The sequence below is a fragment of the Sciurus carolinensis genome, chromosome 13 (genome assembly GCF_902686445.1).
Source record: "Sciurus carolinensis chromosome 13, mSciCar1.2, whole genome shotgun sequence".
NCBI lineage: Eukaryota > Metazoa > Chordata > Mammalia > Rodentia > Sciuridae > Sciurus > Sciurus carolinensis.
The window spans coordinates 72,502,798-72,520,822 of NC_062225.1; the positions used below are offsets into that span (position 1 = coordinate 72,502,798).

An 18,025-nucleotide genomic window follows, 5' to 3' on the forward strand; every position below is an offset into this window, starting at 1 on the left:
AAAGTGCACAGGTTGCCTAAAGAAATAACTAATGTTGGGGGCCGGGGTTGTGGCTCAGTGGTACAGCGCTTGCCTAGCACATGTGAAGTCCTGGGTTTGATCCTCAGCACCACATAAAGATAAGTAAAATAAAGGTATTGTGTCCATCTACAACTGCGAAAAATATTTTAAAAAGAAGACGAGACTCATGTTTACCATGAATAGACATCTAAACTGGTTATTTTGTTTTGTTACAGATGAAGGACTTCTCCCCCACTCTCTGAACACCTTACCCAGTTGTTTTTCTTCCCCGCATAAATTTCCATGTTCTCTCCGTACTGAGGCTCTTCCAGCAGCGTCTGGTACTCAAACATGAGGCGCGAGCTCTCGCGGAGGCGGCTGCACTGGAACTGGTGGTACTGCTGGACCAGCTCCTTCACCACCAGCAAGAGGCACTCCGGGTTTGAAGGGTTCCAGGAAGCGAGGTTCTGCAGAGCCATAAATACAGACAGGTGAAAACGATTTCCATACAAATCTCATGGCACACCAATACAGAGGGAAAGAGGGATAAAAATCTCAGTGACAGACTTTTCTTAATTAGCCGTGACCCCAGAGATGAAGTTAGAGAAGGGTCTTGCGAGCTTGGTGATTCCCCCTGCCTTCTAAAACTCTGTGCAGAAAAATCAAGGGTTTCGCCATGAATAGGAAGAAATAGTAAAATGTAAAAAAGGGTAGTAACAAAATAAGAAACCTAAATATCCCAGAAGACCAGAACTTGTTTCTTATTCTTTCACAATTTCAACTTTTTTTTTTCAAATTGGCACTAAAATTCAGCATTATATGCTAAAGTAATTTAACTCCAGATCCGCAGGCCATCTGCATCAGCAATAGCAGATATAAACATTAGAGTCTCACAGAATCATAAACACAAAGGTGGTGGTTCAGCCTGAAGAGAGAAATGGATTAGAAATAAGAGGAAATACAATTAGGAAAGGCAGGTCCAATGGAAAAAAGGAAGGAAATAACTGTGAAATTTTATACCAGGGAAGTTTCTGGAAATGGGAGATACTCTGTTAAGTGTACAGTAGTTATTGGGCTCACGTTCATTCATCTTACAAATATGTATCAATTCCTGTCATGTATCAGTCACTGTTCTAGGCAAGGAAGAAAACAATTCAAGATCTTATTCTTAAGATCTTACATTTTAATGGGAAAGTAAAGAATAAATAAATATAGTAGATGTGATAAATGACACTAAGAAAAATATAGCATACATTTCAGAAGCCTAGTGAAGGGAGTTCTTCAAGGAAAAAGAAATGATCATTAAGTAAGTGTCCAGTGGTGCTGATGAGTAAGATGAGACTGAGAAGACTATACTGGCTCTAGTACACACAGGTCACTAGTGTCCCCAACAAATACTATTTTGGTGGAGTAAAGTCTGGTCATCACGGGTTTAAGAGAGAATGAACAGAAAGAAATTGCAGACAGCTAGTACAGACAGTTCAAACTGGGAACTCGAGAGGAATGCAGGGTCAAGGGTATGTTTTATATGGATGTCCCCGGCCTCACGAAGTGTTCCTGCAGACAGGGAAAACTGATGATGCAAGAGAGAGAAGGTGCGGGTACCAGGACAGAGACTAGTGAGGCACATGGGGATCAAGGGGCGCGTAGGGATCAACTGGTTCTCCAAGAGGGCTGGCCTTAGAAATGAGCAGAGTCTATTCACAGGAAGCAGAGAAAAAGCCAACTGAACGAGTACACATGCAGACAGACCATTCCACCTGGTGGCAGCAGCTTGTGGCTTTGCTCTTCTGATGGCTTACTTCTTCTCCATGAGATGGGAAAGAAGACGATCATCTCTGAAAGTGAGGAAGCAGGATGGGATACTGAAGTTCAAAACAAAAATACAAAACAGCCATTTAGAAAAGTTAATGGACTGGAGAAACAGTGGGAAGTTCAGATAGCACCAAAAGCCCTGCTGCGGTTGGAGGTGTGATTTGTAAGTGAGACCAATGAGTCTACAACCCACTGCCTCAGTATAGATATGGAGTAGGGGGATTTGGATTCAACCACGGTTGGGATTTTGCAGACAAGTACTAGCAAGAAAGAGGGTAAGAATCTTAGAGGGGTTGCAAAAGATGGATTACAGTCATGAACCACAGACATTAAGTCAGGACAAAGCCAAATGACGTTCTTAAGAAAAGTGAGAGTTAATGAAAAGGTGGCTGGACCAACAGACTGCAGGTCTTAGTGGGTCGAAGGAGTTGTTGGGAGTTGAGACACAATAAAGAATGAATTGGAAAGACAGGGGATTATGGTCAGAGAATGGATGCAAGGGGAGATGGAGGAGGTGGTGTAATTGGTAGAACACGGTTTGGTGTACTACCCCCCACAAAGGGTAGGCATGGCTAAGGCAGAGTGAAGGGTGCGATCATGGCAGGAGAGGATGTCGGGGACTGAGAGGTAGGAGTGTTAGAATAATCATTTATATAAACATTAAAATCACCCAGAATCATGACAAAGTAGTGCTGAGAGGGTGCCAGGAGCCACATGCTAAAATCCTCAAGAACTAAAGAGAAGGACTGAGGGGTCTTTAAATAACAAGGAGAGAGCAAAGGGTCTTTGAGTCTATTGGCTAAGTTTCAAGCAGAAGATGAAGGAAAAGGCAGCAACAATTTCCTGGATAGTAGCATGAAGAGCAAGGTAAGGGCCTCTAAGCATGGAGAACAAGAGGTAGGACAGACATCAGCCACTACTTATCTGAGAAGCAGAAAGGAAAGGACAATCTCAGGGCAGAGAGAGCTGGGTTTTAGAACAGGGATTCTCAACCTTCGCAATGAAATCACCGGAAGAGCCTTAGCTATTGCCTGGACCCACACACACACCATATTCTGATTTCACTGGTTCAAACAGGGTGTGGCCTATATACTGGAATTTTTTTCCTAAAAGTTCTAACAAGTAGGAAAGGCTCAGAACCAATGACTTGCAAGAAAGGGCTGGGGGAGCGTTGAAGATATCAGGGACTTTACTAATAGCAGGTCAGGGAAATATCTACAAACACCCACTGTACAAATCTAGAAATATAACATCTATAAAAGAAAATAAGACATTACAAATGTTCTGCAGGTAATAACTGCATAACTTGCCAAATGCTAAATAAGTCTAAGAACTTTTCATATAGTCAAATTAATCATTATGAACACCTTAAGTTTTATATTATTATCTCATTTCACAGATGAAGAAACTGAGGCAAAAAGTAGTATCTTGCCTAAGGTCACAAAGTTATTGAACAATAAAGCTGGATTCTAACCATAAGCAATTTGTCCCCAAGTCCCTGCTCTAAATAACTACACTAGAGGTTCTCAAACATTTTGGTCTCAGGAAACCTTTACATTTTTAAAAATATTGAGGACTCTAAAAAACTTTGGTGACTTATGTGGATTCATATTTACTATAATTAATATATACTGTATTAAAAATTAAGACAGATAAAAATGCAAATATTTAATTCATTTTTAAAAATAAACTCATATGTTAATATGAATAACACTTTTAATAACTATTTTCAAAGACAGTATGAAGATGGCATTGTTTTGCATTCTTACAAATCTCTTTAATGTCTGGCTTACTAAAAGAGTTGGATTCTCATATCTGTTTCTGCATTCAGTCTGTTGCAGTATGTTATTTTGACTGAAGTATATGAAAAAAATCCATCCTCAATCGAACAGGCAGTTTGAGAAAAGGAGTATTTAAAATATACTTTTCAAATATTCTTTGATACTACCCCAAAACTCAACAAGTGGAGCCTGGCACACTAGCACACACCTGTTGGCCCAGTTACTTGAAAAGCTGAGGCAGGAAGACTGCTTGAGTCTAGGCGTTCAGTGCCAGCCTGGGCAACACACAACAAGACCATCTCTCAACAAAAAAAAAAAAAGAAAAGAAAAAAGAAAAAAAAGTTAAGAAATTCACAAGTGGTATTTTCTTAAATGTTAGTTGCAATGCAGAATCTGAAATCATATCAATAAACATTTTATACACACTTAAATTCCATTCACCTATCCTATCCTTTGAATGAATCTTTTACTCATTTATGATTTTGTATATCATGCATTGGTTATTTAGGAAATACTGATTCACTGAGTTATACAGATCTTCCCAATGCTCACAAATTGCATTCATATAATATTTAAAAAATCAGCTGGGCACAGTGGTGCATGCCTGTAATCCCAGCAACTCAGGAGGCTGAGGAAGGAGGATTGCAAATTCAAGACTAGCCTGAGCAACTTAATGAGACCCTCAGCAACTTAGGAAGATAGTGTCCCAAATTCAAATTTTTAAATATAGCTGGGGATGTAGCTCAGTGGTAGAGAGTCCCTGGGTCCAATCTCTAGTACCACAAGGAAGTATTTAAAATAATTCATATTCATTAATACTATTGCTAATGTCATCAGAAAAGTTTTTAAACAGTGAGAAGATTTCAACCTCAGGGTAGTAAACACAAGTTTTCCAAAATACTAAGTTTCACCTGAAGGCTAGAATCTTGTCATTGGCAATAAATACTGAAAAGTCGTTTTCCTTGAAGTAATAAACTCACTTTGTTTTTGAGAAAATGTCTGTCAGCTACTCAAGTCCGAGTAGTTCATCCATTGATCATTCTTTCAAGGACAAAGGATAGGTCCAGGAATAAAGCAGCTAGGGGCTGGGAATATAGCTCAGTTGGTAGAGCGCTTGCCCAGCATGCACAAGGCTCTGGGTTCAACCCCCAGCACCATAAACAAACAAACAAAAAGCAGCTAGTTCAGCTTCAACTCCAACACAACAGGGGCTTTCTCAAGGACTGGGACTTAAAAAATTCATAACTTTTATAACTTCATTAAGGACATTCTTAAGTGAATTGACTCCCCACACCCTATCAAGAATATGCAGCAGTGGAGAACTGAGTGACTACTTGCTCTGATTGGGACTTAGGCATGAGTTGTACCCAGCACTGCTTCTGCAGTGTGAGTGCAAACATTAGCACAGCAAGGCCGGGGCTGGGCAGGGTTTAATGGTTTTATGTGATTCTGAAAATGCTTTTGACTCTGTAGACCTCCGAAAGGGTCTCAGGAGTCCCCAGGTGTCTGCAGACCACACTTTTAGAGCCACAAGACTACATCATGTTGCCTTAAACACAAACTAAGCATGGCTTTTATTAAAAGAAAACAAGCGAAAAGTAAAGGGATGCATTCATTAAAAGGAGAGCAGCCAAGGATCAAGGGACCACAGGCTGAAAACACTAAGGGGGAGAAAAATGCCTCTGTACTAACACATACAGATTTTTTTTTGGTCATTATTATCTAAACAAAAGAGATGGTTTAAAATCCACGGGAGGATGTGAATAGATTATATGCAAATATTACATCATTTTACACTTGCACATCTGCAGATTTTGGTATCCACAGGGTCTCTTGGAACCAATCCCCACAGATACCAAAGGACGATGGTACTTTATTGACTGGGTTGACTTACAGGAGCTAAATGACAGTGGGGAACACACTAAGTGCTCTTTCATTTATAGGAAAGACAGACCTTCATGGATGTTCAAATAAAGACCTGAATGGAGGAAGGTGAGCCCTTCGGCATTGGACAATGAATAAGTGCAGTATATGAAAGTGATATGAAAGTGATTTTATAAGAATACAAAGTCTTCCCTGGCAAACCTTTTGACCTTGACAGCCTGAAATTCCTTCTGAGCTAGGCAAGACCCCATTCAAAGTGTTAACAAAATATAACAATAAAGTATAGAACTTAAAATGATCATTACATAGGCTGGTTGTGCCTTTCCTTCAGAGATCATTAAACATTGATACATAGGAAAAATATACAATATTCTATTTCTTGGTCAAGTATTCCTTCCCAGTTCCTGCTACAGTACTAGAGTAAAAAAAGAAAAAGATTTTAGTTACCTCCACTTAAATTTTTTTTAAATTCTACCACTTCAGCAGCTTGGCAAGCTACAAACTGACACACATACACACATACAAACACACACACACATACCATGTAAACACATACACTGGCAAATATCACTACCAATTTGAACTCATTTCGAATGATTCAATCTAATTGTTAAATGCATAGTAAGACATACCAACCTGCCCCTCCTTTTCTATTAAAATACAATCTCCCAATATCTGGAAGGGCATTTGATCTTGACCATTCAAGGCACACTTCACTGGAAAACAACCCCATCGAGGGCGACTTAGACATATTAAACAACATAAAAATCCCCTCTACTGTTGCTACGTGACCACTTTTGTTTGTTAGGTAATTTGTGGTTTGAACCATTTTACCTAGAAAGCAAGAACACAGAAAATATACAAGGGTTTTGTCACTCCTTAAAACTAGATATACTTTAAAAATAAGCCTAGAAACAAAGGATATTGAAGCTTTCCATTCTCCAAGTAGGAAATAAAGAAAGATGTCCAAAATTCCTTCAGGGAGAGGACAGGAGGAAGAAAACCTTAGCAGACCTCTTTACGAAGAATGGAGAAACAAGTGAGTTTCTCTATTCACAAGGTTCTTACTCTACTTAATTTAGGTAATGTGTGAACGAAGAAATCTGTAATGAGGATGGCTACAAAGCATCAGGGTAGGACACATAATACATGCTAACAAAGAAAAGGGAGTAGGAAAGGAAATCTGAAAATGAGAAATAAGGGAAGTTCAGTGGATTAGACAAAGGAGAATGAAGGGAATGAATGGATGGGAATAGGAAAGAGCAGAATGATATAACTTTCCTACATTCATCCATGAATACACAATGGGTATAACTCCACATCACATACAACCACAAAAATGGCAAGTTACACTTCATGTATGTTTTTATTTTAGTTTTTGTGGTTCTGGGTATTGAACCCAGGGCCTTGTTGCATGCAAGGTAAGCACTCTATCAACTGAGCTATATCCCCAGCCCCTCATATATGTTTGATATGTCAAAATACATTCTACTGTCATGTATAACTAAAAAGAAATTTAAAAATTTTAAATAATGTACTTTTTTTTTTTTTTTTTGCAGTACTAGGGATCAAACCCACGGCCTTGGGCTTGCAAGGCATGCACTCTACCAGCTGAACTATCTCCCCAGCCCTAAATAATGTACATTTTAAAAATGAGAACTAAAATATACAAAGCAAGTAAAAAAAGAAAAATATTTAACTAGTATCTTATATTAAGAAACTGATTCATTCTTACTAAAACCCCATGAAGTTGTTCAGAGAAGGTATTATGTCAGTTCTTTTTAGAGACTTGTTAGCTAGAGACTGGCAAACTAGTTCTGTCTGTAGAGATCAAATAACTCTGCTGATATTTAAGTGTAGACAACAACTAAGATAATGTAAATTTTAAATCTGCACCCTCCCCCCATTAAGTTTACTAAAATACTGGTTTCTAACTAAAGAATTGGCACCTGGCTCTTAGCTGTCATGACAATCTCACGAGTAGCAGAAGTTGTGCATTCCCTACTGTGACTCCCAGGCCCAGGCTGCCTGACGAGAGAGATGCCCTAACTCACGGAACCCTCATCCTTCCCACATTTCTCTGTCATAAATATACTCCAGTTACCCTGTACACCCCCAAGTCAGTGGCCCTACAGACCCTAAGAGGCCCAACCAATCCTCAGCTCTTCACCTGAGCTTCCTTATGTCAGAAAGACAGGGACACGTAATGTTTTCAGAGGTCTGGCTCACCCTCGACTCACTTGTTCAAAACCACAGCTTTTCAGCTACACCAAAGCTAATTCAGACACACACAGGGACACCAATAAATGAAAAATACCGGGAAACAGTGTACCCACAGTTCATGTCTTTGGGGAGATTAATAGGGAAAATACGCAAAGGAACAAACGAGAATAGGAACCACCACTGTTTAGTAATGAAGGGAAAACTTTTTCTTTTACAAAATAATCTTCTGATAAAAATTTCAATTAATAAAAGGATAAAGTATAGAAATAAATTCAAGAAAATTATCTTAAACTTCTTACTATAAAGTTTTGTCCAACTGTCTAGCATATCAATGAAATAATAGAAAATCAAAACGTATTAACAACATATGAAAAGTACACCACCTTATTTAGTAATGAAAGAAATGTAACTTTTCTCATCTTTTTTCATAAGCTAATTTCTCATTGAAAAAATAGTATATGCACATGATAATTTTTTTTCAAATAGCATAAAACAATATACAGAAAATAGTCTCTCTCCCAACATAAATGATCAGAATTATCATAAATGATCATAAATGATCACCCTCCCCAGAAGACTACCCTTACCCATAGGGACTGCATAGGACACCAATGTCTGACCCTTCTTGAATACCCCTACAGATTACTGTGGCCTACGCATCTAGACTTCTTCCCCTGTTCTTTCAGGCTCCATAACTTTCTCTCAGGTTCAACCAGTCACCCGCCCCCAAGTCAATATCTGACTGTACTCGTTAATCTGACTTTCATTCCAAGAAAGACCTTCAGCTCCACAAATTATTTCTTGTTCCCATGGAACTCATGATCCATCCTATTCCTCACCCAGCATTCCCCATAAGAAAGGAGAGTTGGGCAAAAATTATAGGATACAAAGTTTATATAAATTTTTCAAGTTGTTTTTTTCCACAAAGAGCTAATGTTGGCGAGGGTATAGTTTAATGGGCACTTTTACACATAAGAGTATAAACTGGTATAAGTAGCTTAACTTCACAGCTATACCTAATTCAAGAATCTCTGAATCTAAAATGTTTATTCTCAATACCTCTAGAATTCTCAATACCATTTCTGGGAATCTAGCTAAGAAAACAACTTAAAAAAGGGGAGGAAAATGTACAAACTCATTTATAAACAAAAATGTATACAAAATCACTTATATCATGAAATAATCTAAATGCCTGATAATAAGAAATGTCTTACTATTAGTCATTTGAAGGAATAATGTCACCAGTGTTTCTAAGCACATTTTGTAATAACATGAAAATACTTTTGTTATAACATTAAATGAAGACAGATGTAAATCTGTGTATATATGTATATACACACAGACAGACAGAGAGAGAGAGAGAGAGAGATCACAATTTGTGGTTACATCCATTCCTTCCAACCCACAAGAACAAAAATCACCTTTGCACAGAAAAACTGCTAGAAAAAAAATGTTAATAACTGATGTCTCTAATTGGAAGCTTAAGGGGTTTTTTCCCTCCTTTCTATTTTCCATATTTCCCAATTTTTTTGAGGGTACATTTATATGTATATGTATATATATGTATGTATACATAAGACAGGCACATGTACATCCTTTCATAATGGAAAAATAATTTTTAAAAAACAGAATAGCATACTCCACATATTTCATTTCAATCTGTTTTTCAATCTCAAGATTTAAGAAAATCCATTCCATTTGCCATTTATACATTTTATGAGATCAGACTTCAATTGTCTCTTCTAACCTACTAAAAGTTAGGTGGTTTCACAGCCTTCTGGAGAATAAATCTTGCATCATTTAACCCTAAATATGTTATGCTTCAAGTAACCTTGAACTCATTATTTCTTAAATTCTAAGCCTCACAGAACATTTCCCAAAAGTTAATGCAATATGCTAGAATGTAGTGGTCACAGTTGTAGTGATTTGTTATGCTTCTCTAAACCAAGACTCTTTTGTGTTACATTCATGTGAATAGGAAGTCTTAGGAAATGACCAATGACATTTTACATTTCTAACAGAACAGTAACTGAACAAGCATGAATTTGTTAAATGTCACTTCATCCGGAGAATATGGAAGATAACAACAAAAATAAATTTGCTACTGACCTATTTGTAAGAGGATGAAGTACTATCAGCAATGAAAATCTACACCATACATTAGCACAGTTGTATGTATAACTCCTCTAATATATCATCTAAAATAATTAAAGTGAAATTATCTTAAACATATTTTTCATAGTTTCTTTAAATATAGCAACTTCCTACTTATTAAGGTAGAAATAATATAACATGAATTTGGGGGTGGGTAAAAAAGTATATTAAGAGAAACCAGCTTTGGAACTACACATAGCAAGTCTACTCCTCTCCCATGGAACCATCCTTCATATATTTATAGTTATGTGGCTCACAAGGATGACAACATGGAACCAGCAATCACACTCTCTACAACTACATTTTTAACTTGATGTTAATGTTTTTGGATTTTATTCTTGAGAAGATTCAACCATTGAGAACAAAATGGAGAAGACAGAAGAGAACTTCATGAACTCCTCCGGTTCACTCTTAGACATACATACTAGTAAGGCAAAAAATTAAACAAGGTGGCTTTGTGATCCTCGGTGGCTTTATTTCAAATATTCTAATAATTCTCTTGACTCTTGCAAGCAGAGCTTATTGAGGCTGAGGTCTGAGATTGTTGTTGTGATGTTTGAAGTTTTTAATTATAGTCTTTGAGAACCCAGAGGAACCTAATTAGAAAAATGCAAATCTCTAATACCCAAATGAATAGCTAAGCAGACACCAATATAAGGTCATTTCTGGGATTAATATGGGCCAGTAAAAGTAGTCTTAGAAATGCAACTAGGTTAAGTTCTGCACCTACTTGGGAATTGCAACTATCAGTAAATCGAATATACAGATGAAACATAGTGGTTTTGACCTGTGTTCAATGGTTCTTGCTAAAGCCAGAATCAGCCTGAGTAGGAAGCACTCCAGACTTTCCAAAACTTCCTTCAGCCAATGCTTATAGAGCTCTCCAAGGTTCTGAGCTGCTCCTACCAACAACCAACCACCCTAGAGAGAGAGAGAAAGAGTGTGTGTGTGTGTGTGTGTGTGTGCGTGTGTGTGTGTTTACCCGACTCTTTATAAAAAGTGTTGCTGTTGTTGTTTTTAACTGACTTTCATGATAAAATCTACTAGTCCATTCCTTAGCTTATAATCACTAAAATCTTCTGACTATGAGTGGTAATATGCTCTTGAGTGTTCTGTCAACAGAGAACATGACAATTATATATCCTTGAGAATGACAAAGGTAATGTCTTAGACAAAATACACAAATACCTTTAGTAGCTGAAAAAATAACTTTCCCATGGGATTTTTGTGACAGTAATGACAAAACTCATGAAAGAGAAAAAGTCTTTTGATTGATGAGTTCAGGCCATTAACATTCAGGGTTATTATTGTGATGATTTGTATTCCCAGTCATTTGACTCATTTTTGTTTTTTGACATGATTTGGTTTCTCCTTTATTTGGCTATTCCTTTAGGCTAGTTCCTCCCATTGCTGATTTCCATTGTTGTTTTTCATCTCAGAAAGCTTGGAATGGAACCACCATTTGACCCAGCTATCCCACTCCTTGGCCTGTTCCCAAAGGACTTAAAATCAGCATACTACAGAGATACAGCCACATCAGTGTTCATTGCTGCTCAATTCACCATAGCCAGATTGTGGAACCAACCTAGATGCCCTTCAGTTGATGAATGGATAAAGAAACTGTGGCATATATATACAATGGAATATTACTCCGCTATGAAGAATGATAAAATTATGGCATTTGTAGGCAAATGGATGAAATTGGAGAATATCATGCTAAGTGAGATAAGCCAATCTCAAAAAACTAAAGGACGAATGATCTTGCTGATAAGCGGATGAGGACATATAATGGGGGGTGGGAGGGATTAGCATTAGGGTTAGGGTTAGGTTTAGGGTTAGGGATAAGGAGGGTGGTAAGAATGGAGGAAAGAAGTACTGTATAGAGGGAAAAGAGGGGTGGGAGGGGTGGGAGGGGTGGGAGGGAAGGGAAAAAAAATAACAGTATGAATCAAACAACATTACCCTATGTAAATTTATGATTACACAAATGGTATGCCTTGACTCCATGTACAAATAGAGAAACAACATGTATCCCATTTGTTTACAATAATAAAAAAAAAAGAAAGAGAAAAAGTAAAATAAGAAATCATAAGTGTGATTGGCAGCCTTACCCAATTACTTACTAGGTAAGTCAAACTTCCAACCAAAAGGGAAGTTCTGGGGTATTTTCAAATATTTATTAAGAGATGAATCTACTGGTAAATCACCCCAGACTTTCTCTATCATTCCAATCTTGTGCTAGGATATTAGAATCATTAGAGCTGGCATACTCTGCTTGTTAAGCTTCTTCCATTCATAAGCATGCTTTAAACCTAAAATATGCAAAAGTATTCCAAAAAGAAAACCTATGACTCCATTTAGAAAATTCAAAAGCCTATAATGTCTCTTCTTGCACATCAGAAGTTGCTCTTATAGACTACCTTGAGAAGGATACAGCCCCAGTCCATGATGAATTCCTGCTTCAGCTGAGTCATTAGGATCACCCAGCTCATTTCCAAGCAGTGTTTCTGTCTTCAGAAGTGATGAATAGATGGGAGGAAACAAGGGTGGGAGAGAATACAGGAGGGAGGAAATCTTTCAGCACATCCCTTGCACCAGTCTTCCTTGTATATTAAGAGGAAGAATGTAAGTAGATTCCTTTCTTGGAAACTCTCCTAATGGGATAGGAACAAAACAAAGGAAAGCATACCCTTCAAAGGAAAACAGATTCATTAGTTTTCCTGTCTTTCTTGAAATTACAACCACATAGGAAAAACAATACCCTTCTTACAACATGTATGAGATAACTAAATGCTAGAAATGCAAAAACTACTGAATATAAGTAGCTTGGGAAATTCTAGGTCGAATAATAGGTGTTGTCTTAATCCACATGATTTTCAGGTGCTATCTTTTAAATACCAAATCTACTTGATACCAAAATGCTCAAGTTTTATAGCTATTATTTCTCAAAAAAGTACAAATAAATAAGTTCACCATAGTGACAAAATGCCAGTATAAACTAAAATTTGATAAATGAACTCTATATATTAAAAACCTTTTGTGGCCCAGGCTGGCTTATGGCTCTGACATGACTGCTGCTGTTTACCTGGACCCCTGAAGTCACACTTTTTCAGTCAATGCTACTCGGACTTTGACAACACTGCGACGACAGAAAGGAAATTAGCAAATATGGTTTCAACTTAATTCAAATTGTTTTTCCTGAGGATGTATTTAAATTTTCCAGGTTGCTCGAATATCATCCAGGGATGTGATTTTGAAGGAGACAGCTTGTTACTGTTTTTCCTGGCTGTACTACAAGAAACAACAGTGTGAGCTTATTTTAAGTTAATGTGTGCTTCTGTGTTTCTTTACAAGAAATTAACTGCAATCATTTAGTTAAAGCAAACACTTTGTTAGTGTTTCACTTTTCATTAGAAAATGTCTTCAGGAGACTTTCAAATTTAAAAAGTTAAGAATCCCAATTCTGTCCATAAATTTTAAAGTTGGAACAAATTACTTAAATCACAGTGAAGAGCTGGGTCCAGCTGTGTGTGCCTGTAGTCCCAGCTACTCAGGAGGCTGACGCAGAAGGCTGAGACTGAGACTTAAGCCCAGGATTTGAGGCCAGTCTGGGCAACACGGAGGGACCCTGTCACAAAATAAAACGAACAAACAAAAAACCTGTGCTTTAAGTTTCAATGAAAGATCATTCAAACATCAATTATTTGCTGCTGTTGAGTGTTTCACAGCCACAGGTGAGTCAGAAACACATAGGACCTCTAGTCATTCCCCACAGCAAGATAATAACTTCCTGTCTCAATCAGGAACAGACCTCACGGTAGATCTCATTTCCTTCACCTATGGTAATCACAGAGACCCGTAGCACTGGGCAGTAAGGAACAAGACAGAACAAAGAGCTTCAACCAAGTTGTTATTTATAACTAGAAAAACACTTGCAAGCTCGGACACCTGGTTTCTGACCCCTGCCCTGGATGATTTCCCTAGCCAGACGAGGCCCCCGGCTACAATGATTTATATTATCTGTTTCTCCATCTTAGCTGAGTTCCCAGGACTTAATTCCAGATCTGCAGTATTTGCCAGAACCTCCTCCTTTCAGTCAAAATCCCAGTTAAGGACCTTCCTGGCCAGTGACCTTAAAGCCACCAATGTCCTAGTAATACCATTTGTGTGTAAATGGACAGGGGAAACTCCAACGGAAAAGAAGGCTACCCCAGGCTCTTCGTGTTGTAACAGCCACATGCAGCTATAGGAGAAAGCAAGAAAAAGCAATGTGAAGTGGGCAATTAACTAAAGGAAAAGGTATCCACAAGAAGCACTATGTAAGGTAGCAGGAGCTCTCAGTGCCTTTACTCTTTGCCCTAAAAACTCCACCCCCAAGATCCAGGACCACACAATGTCTTTGACCTTGATCTGTATTTAGTATGCATCCATTGTTTGATGTCCAACATCTATTATTCCTCCTCTTATAATTTCCCTTGAGAAACAACCCCTCCCCATTCTCAGGATGGGTTTTGAGTGCAAACCCCACCAGCAGTTCTCATACGCCTAGCCTCAATGATGGATTCAGTTGGGGGCACATAGCGAATCAAGTCAAAATGAAATAAATGAAGATATCGGCTAGGACTGTTGAGAAACAAAGGTTTGCCTTCTTCTTACAGAAGGAGAATATACAGGCTGAAACTGGAATAACAGTTTTGTATTCATAAGAGAAGGGACTTGAACTGTATGGCTATGGAGACAAAAAGTCAACATAATGGAAGGTGAAGAAGAAAAGACATGGAAAGAAACTGGGTCCCTTAAATGGCATTATGTCAGCCACAGCACCAAACCTTCTCTGAAGTCCAGTTCTGGGCTTCTGAGTTCTATAAGCCAGAGAATTCCCTTATTGTTGAAGCCACTTTGATTCAGGTTTCTGTTGCTTACAGAAAGAATAAGAACAGGAAGAGGAAGAGGAAATAATACTGATATACTGCAACACCTACTGACATTTTACTTTCTCAGGAGAAAGAGGAGATTCATGTAAACTCTTACTAAGTCATACTACTAGGTAAGAGCCCTTTAAGTGAAGGTGTCTAATTCAGTTTGGATACTTATAGTTTCTGCTCCAGAAAAAAGCTGAGTAGTTCTTTTATTTATCTGCAGGAAAACTCAGAAAAAAATTAATACATTTCTACCCAACAGTGACCACAATGATTTCTGCTAATGAAAAATAAATAAAAAGAAAGGAAAATGGGGAATTATGTTTGTATGTTACAAGTTGTGTAATAGATTTAAATTCAAATGTATCTGAAACAGGTATCTGAAATGTTCCCCATCCCGGAGATTTTCAAACAGTAGTAAGGTATTTGATTGGGTAATAATATGGGACTTCTAAAGTGGCTACTAGACCCACTTAAGGGTGTAAAGTAGAAAAGTGAACGACCAGTCCAGACCGGATAAAGACACTTTGATTACTGATATGCATCTTTCAAAACTGATGCCCTCAGTCTACTAAAGAAAAGCAACCATTCCAATCCTAATTCCAATTCCAATCCTAATTCCAATTTAAGAGTGATCACATCAATTTAAGAGCGATCGCAAAGATATGCCCTGTCCAGTGACGAACTTCAGGAGCCTTTACAAAGCCCTACCAATTTCTATCACCACAAACCCACTACCATCAAACAGATGGGGTTCTTCTCAATTAAGACAACTTTTTAAAAAAGTTAAGAGAACCCTTAAGAGAAGGCTGCTTCATTAACTAGAGCAACCTGACTCTTGCAGCAAGTACATGAACCTTTCTACCTGCAGCCCTGGCCCTGGAACTGGCTATCATGAAAACAACTGTGAAAGCATCTTAAAAAGGCAGGTCCAGGGGTTGGGGAGATAGCTCAGTCGGTAGAGTGCTTGCCTTGCAAGCACAAGGCCCTGGGTTTGATCCCCAGCACCCCACCCCCCACCAAAAAAAAAAAAAAGGCAGGTCCCAGCCTTTGAGATTCTGATCCAAAAAGCCTGGAGCAAGACCTAGTCCTTGATCCTAAAGAATCTGTTCTGTGATTTTGGAGGCATGTTCAGGCATTTCGACAGCAAGGCAGAAACCTATAAAATTTAACCATCTTTTTGACAGACACTCTCCTTGTGATTAAAGGTCCAAAAATTTCACACAAACTCACTCTATCTTCCACTTAAGATCCAAAGAATTAAGGATGGCCAACCTCCTCACCCCACTAGAGCTTTCTACTGGTTGCCACCACGTTTCCTGGGAAGTAACAGAATGTCCGAGATGTCTGACCTACTTCTAACAATGATTAACACCTAGAATCCAGAGCTGCCCCTACATGGGGCATTGAGGGTGGGTAGAGAATAGACAAAATTCAACAATGAGAACCAACATCATTCTTGCTCATTTCTGATTTCTCCTATAGCAATGAATTTTACTAAGCTTACTCCCTTGTGTGCTTGGATCTGTAATATCTTCAAAGCTCCTCCTGGAATCCCTTCATCCCTGATTTCATGTCATCTATGACCCAGAAAAAAAGCACCAAATAGCCTTCTAAATGATGTGATCACTCTTAAATTGGACATATTTATTTGCATTTAATTTTAAATCATAATCTCTTTTCTCAAAGATTTTTGTGATGGTTCCAATAATATTAAGGAATTATGGAGCATTTGCAAATTGGCAGTCTCAGCCTGCAGACATGCTTTCTTTGACCCACACAAAATTTTTATTTGAAAATCTTTAGACAAGGCATACACACTTCAGTAGGTCACAATCCTCACTAATTCTGGCTACTTTATATCTGACTTTTTCACTCATTTGTTTGATTTGACTGGCTCCTTCAAACATCTGTTTGTAACCTCTGAATTAAGACTTTAAGGCATTTCCTAAAAAGATTGTTGTTTAGTTCCTTCCACAGTTCCTTCAAGTATGTTAGATGCATCAGGTGTTTGTCGGTATCACAGAAGCAAAATGCAGCAGAGACAATAGTTAAGAGTTCCTCAGTCCCTGAAAATTAAAGATAAAAAGAAAGTTCTCCCTTCATGCACAAGGCCCTGGGTTCAATCCTCAGCACCACAAAAAAAAAAAAAAAAAAAAAAAAGTTATCCAATTCAGTGCAACTACTAATATTCATAACGAATGACTGCTTGTCTGGGTAGTATATTTATTGCATATCACTTTCCTTCTGTGAGACTATAAAAAAAAATCTGAGAACAGGGAAAGTATCTGATTTGTCTTTTTGAAAATACTATGGTCAGATATTAAAGACTATTCAAATATGGGCATTCAAATTATTTTTCAACTGAAAGATCATCAGTACTGTATTCAATATAAACTAAATTATGTACATTAAAGGATCCAAAAATTTTACAGGGTCAACAAAGATATTGGCTATTGGGAGTCATAGTTTATCTGATGGTGATGAACAGAAGTAGACAGAAGAAAACTACACAGTAATTCTAAACATGTAATACTGCAATATGCTAATTACAGTTATCAATCACTATAAGTTTGAACAGTCTGAGAAATAGTATCTCACAAGCATTCTAAAATATAATTTCTTTTCAAAGGCTAGCACACTTACAATAAGAATGCTTTAAAAAAAACAGACAAAAACAAAGTGAAATTATCATGGCTCAAAAGACAAAGTCTATGGGATACAAAACAGCACATAAAATCATAAAATCAGTTCCCAGTTCAAAAAACCTGCATGAGATGTTGATCTTCCTGTTTTTCATAAACCTTATAATTGTGCTTCCAGAAAACTACCAAGCATCTGCCTCTATGTAGCTAATTCTTTTAATCTTGGAGCTCTCACAAGGAAATAGAGAGTATACTGTGCCAGGATCACTATCTTCTCCAGCCAAAATCATTATATCTTAGAGCCAATTTCCTCTTGGTAAATTTTGATCAAATTCCTTCCATTTGCAGCTTCCTTAGTAGTGGTAATGACTGCACATGTCACAAGTCAATATATATGTGTATGTTTAACAATATACATTATAAATTTAACAGTAATATGTGTTCTATATACACAGGTAAACAGAAGTCTAAGTATGAAGACATACAGACACACACACACACACACATATATATATATATATACACATATATATATATATACATACTAGTTCATGTTAAGTCTCTGTGATTCTGTGTCTCTCACTAAGGCTATCTAATATTACTT

The 18,025-nt window shown here is 37.7% G+C and overlaps 1 protein-coding gene across 2 annotated transcripts in view; it reads right to left on the reverse strand.

Annotated features, from left to right (window-relative positions):
• The window catches only part of Babam2 (BRISC and BRCA1 A complex member 2), a 404,865-nt gene that overhangs the window by 271,330 nt on the left and 115,510 nt on the right, over positions 1 to 18,025 (reverse strand). The window contains exon 5 of one of the 2 annotated variants that reach the window (XM_047523280.1): positions 273 to 467. The exons of the other annotated variant lie outside the window; for it this stretch is intronic. Coding sequence (XP_047379236.1) covers positions 273 to 467 — 195 coding nt within the window. The remainder of the gene's footprint in view (positions 1 to 272; positions 468 to 18,025) is intronic. 2 annotated transcript variants of the gene reach the window in all.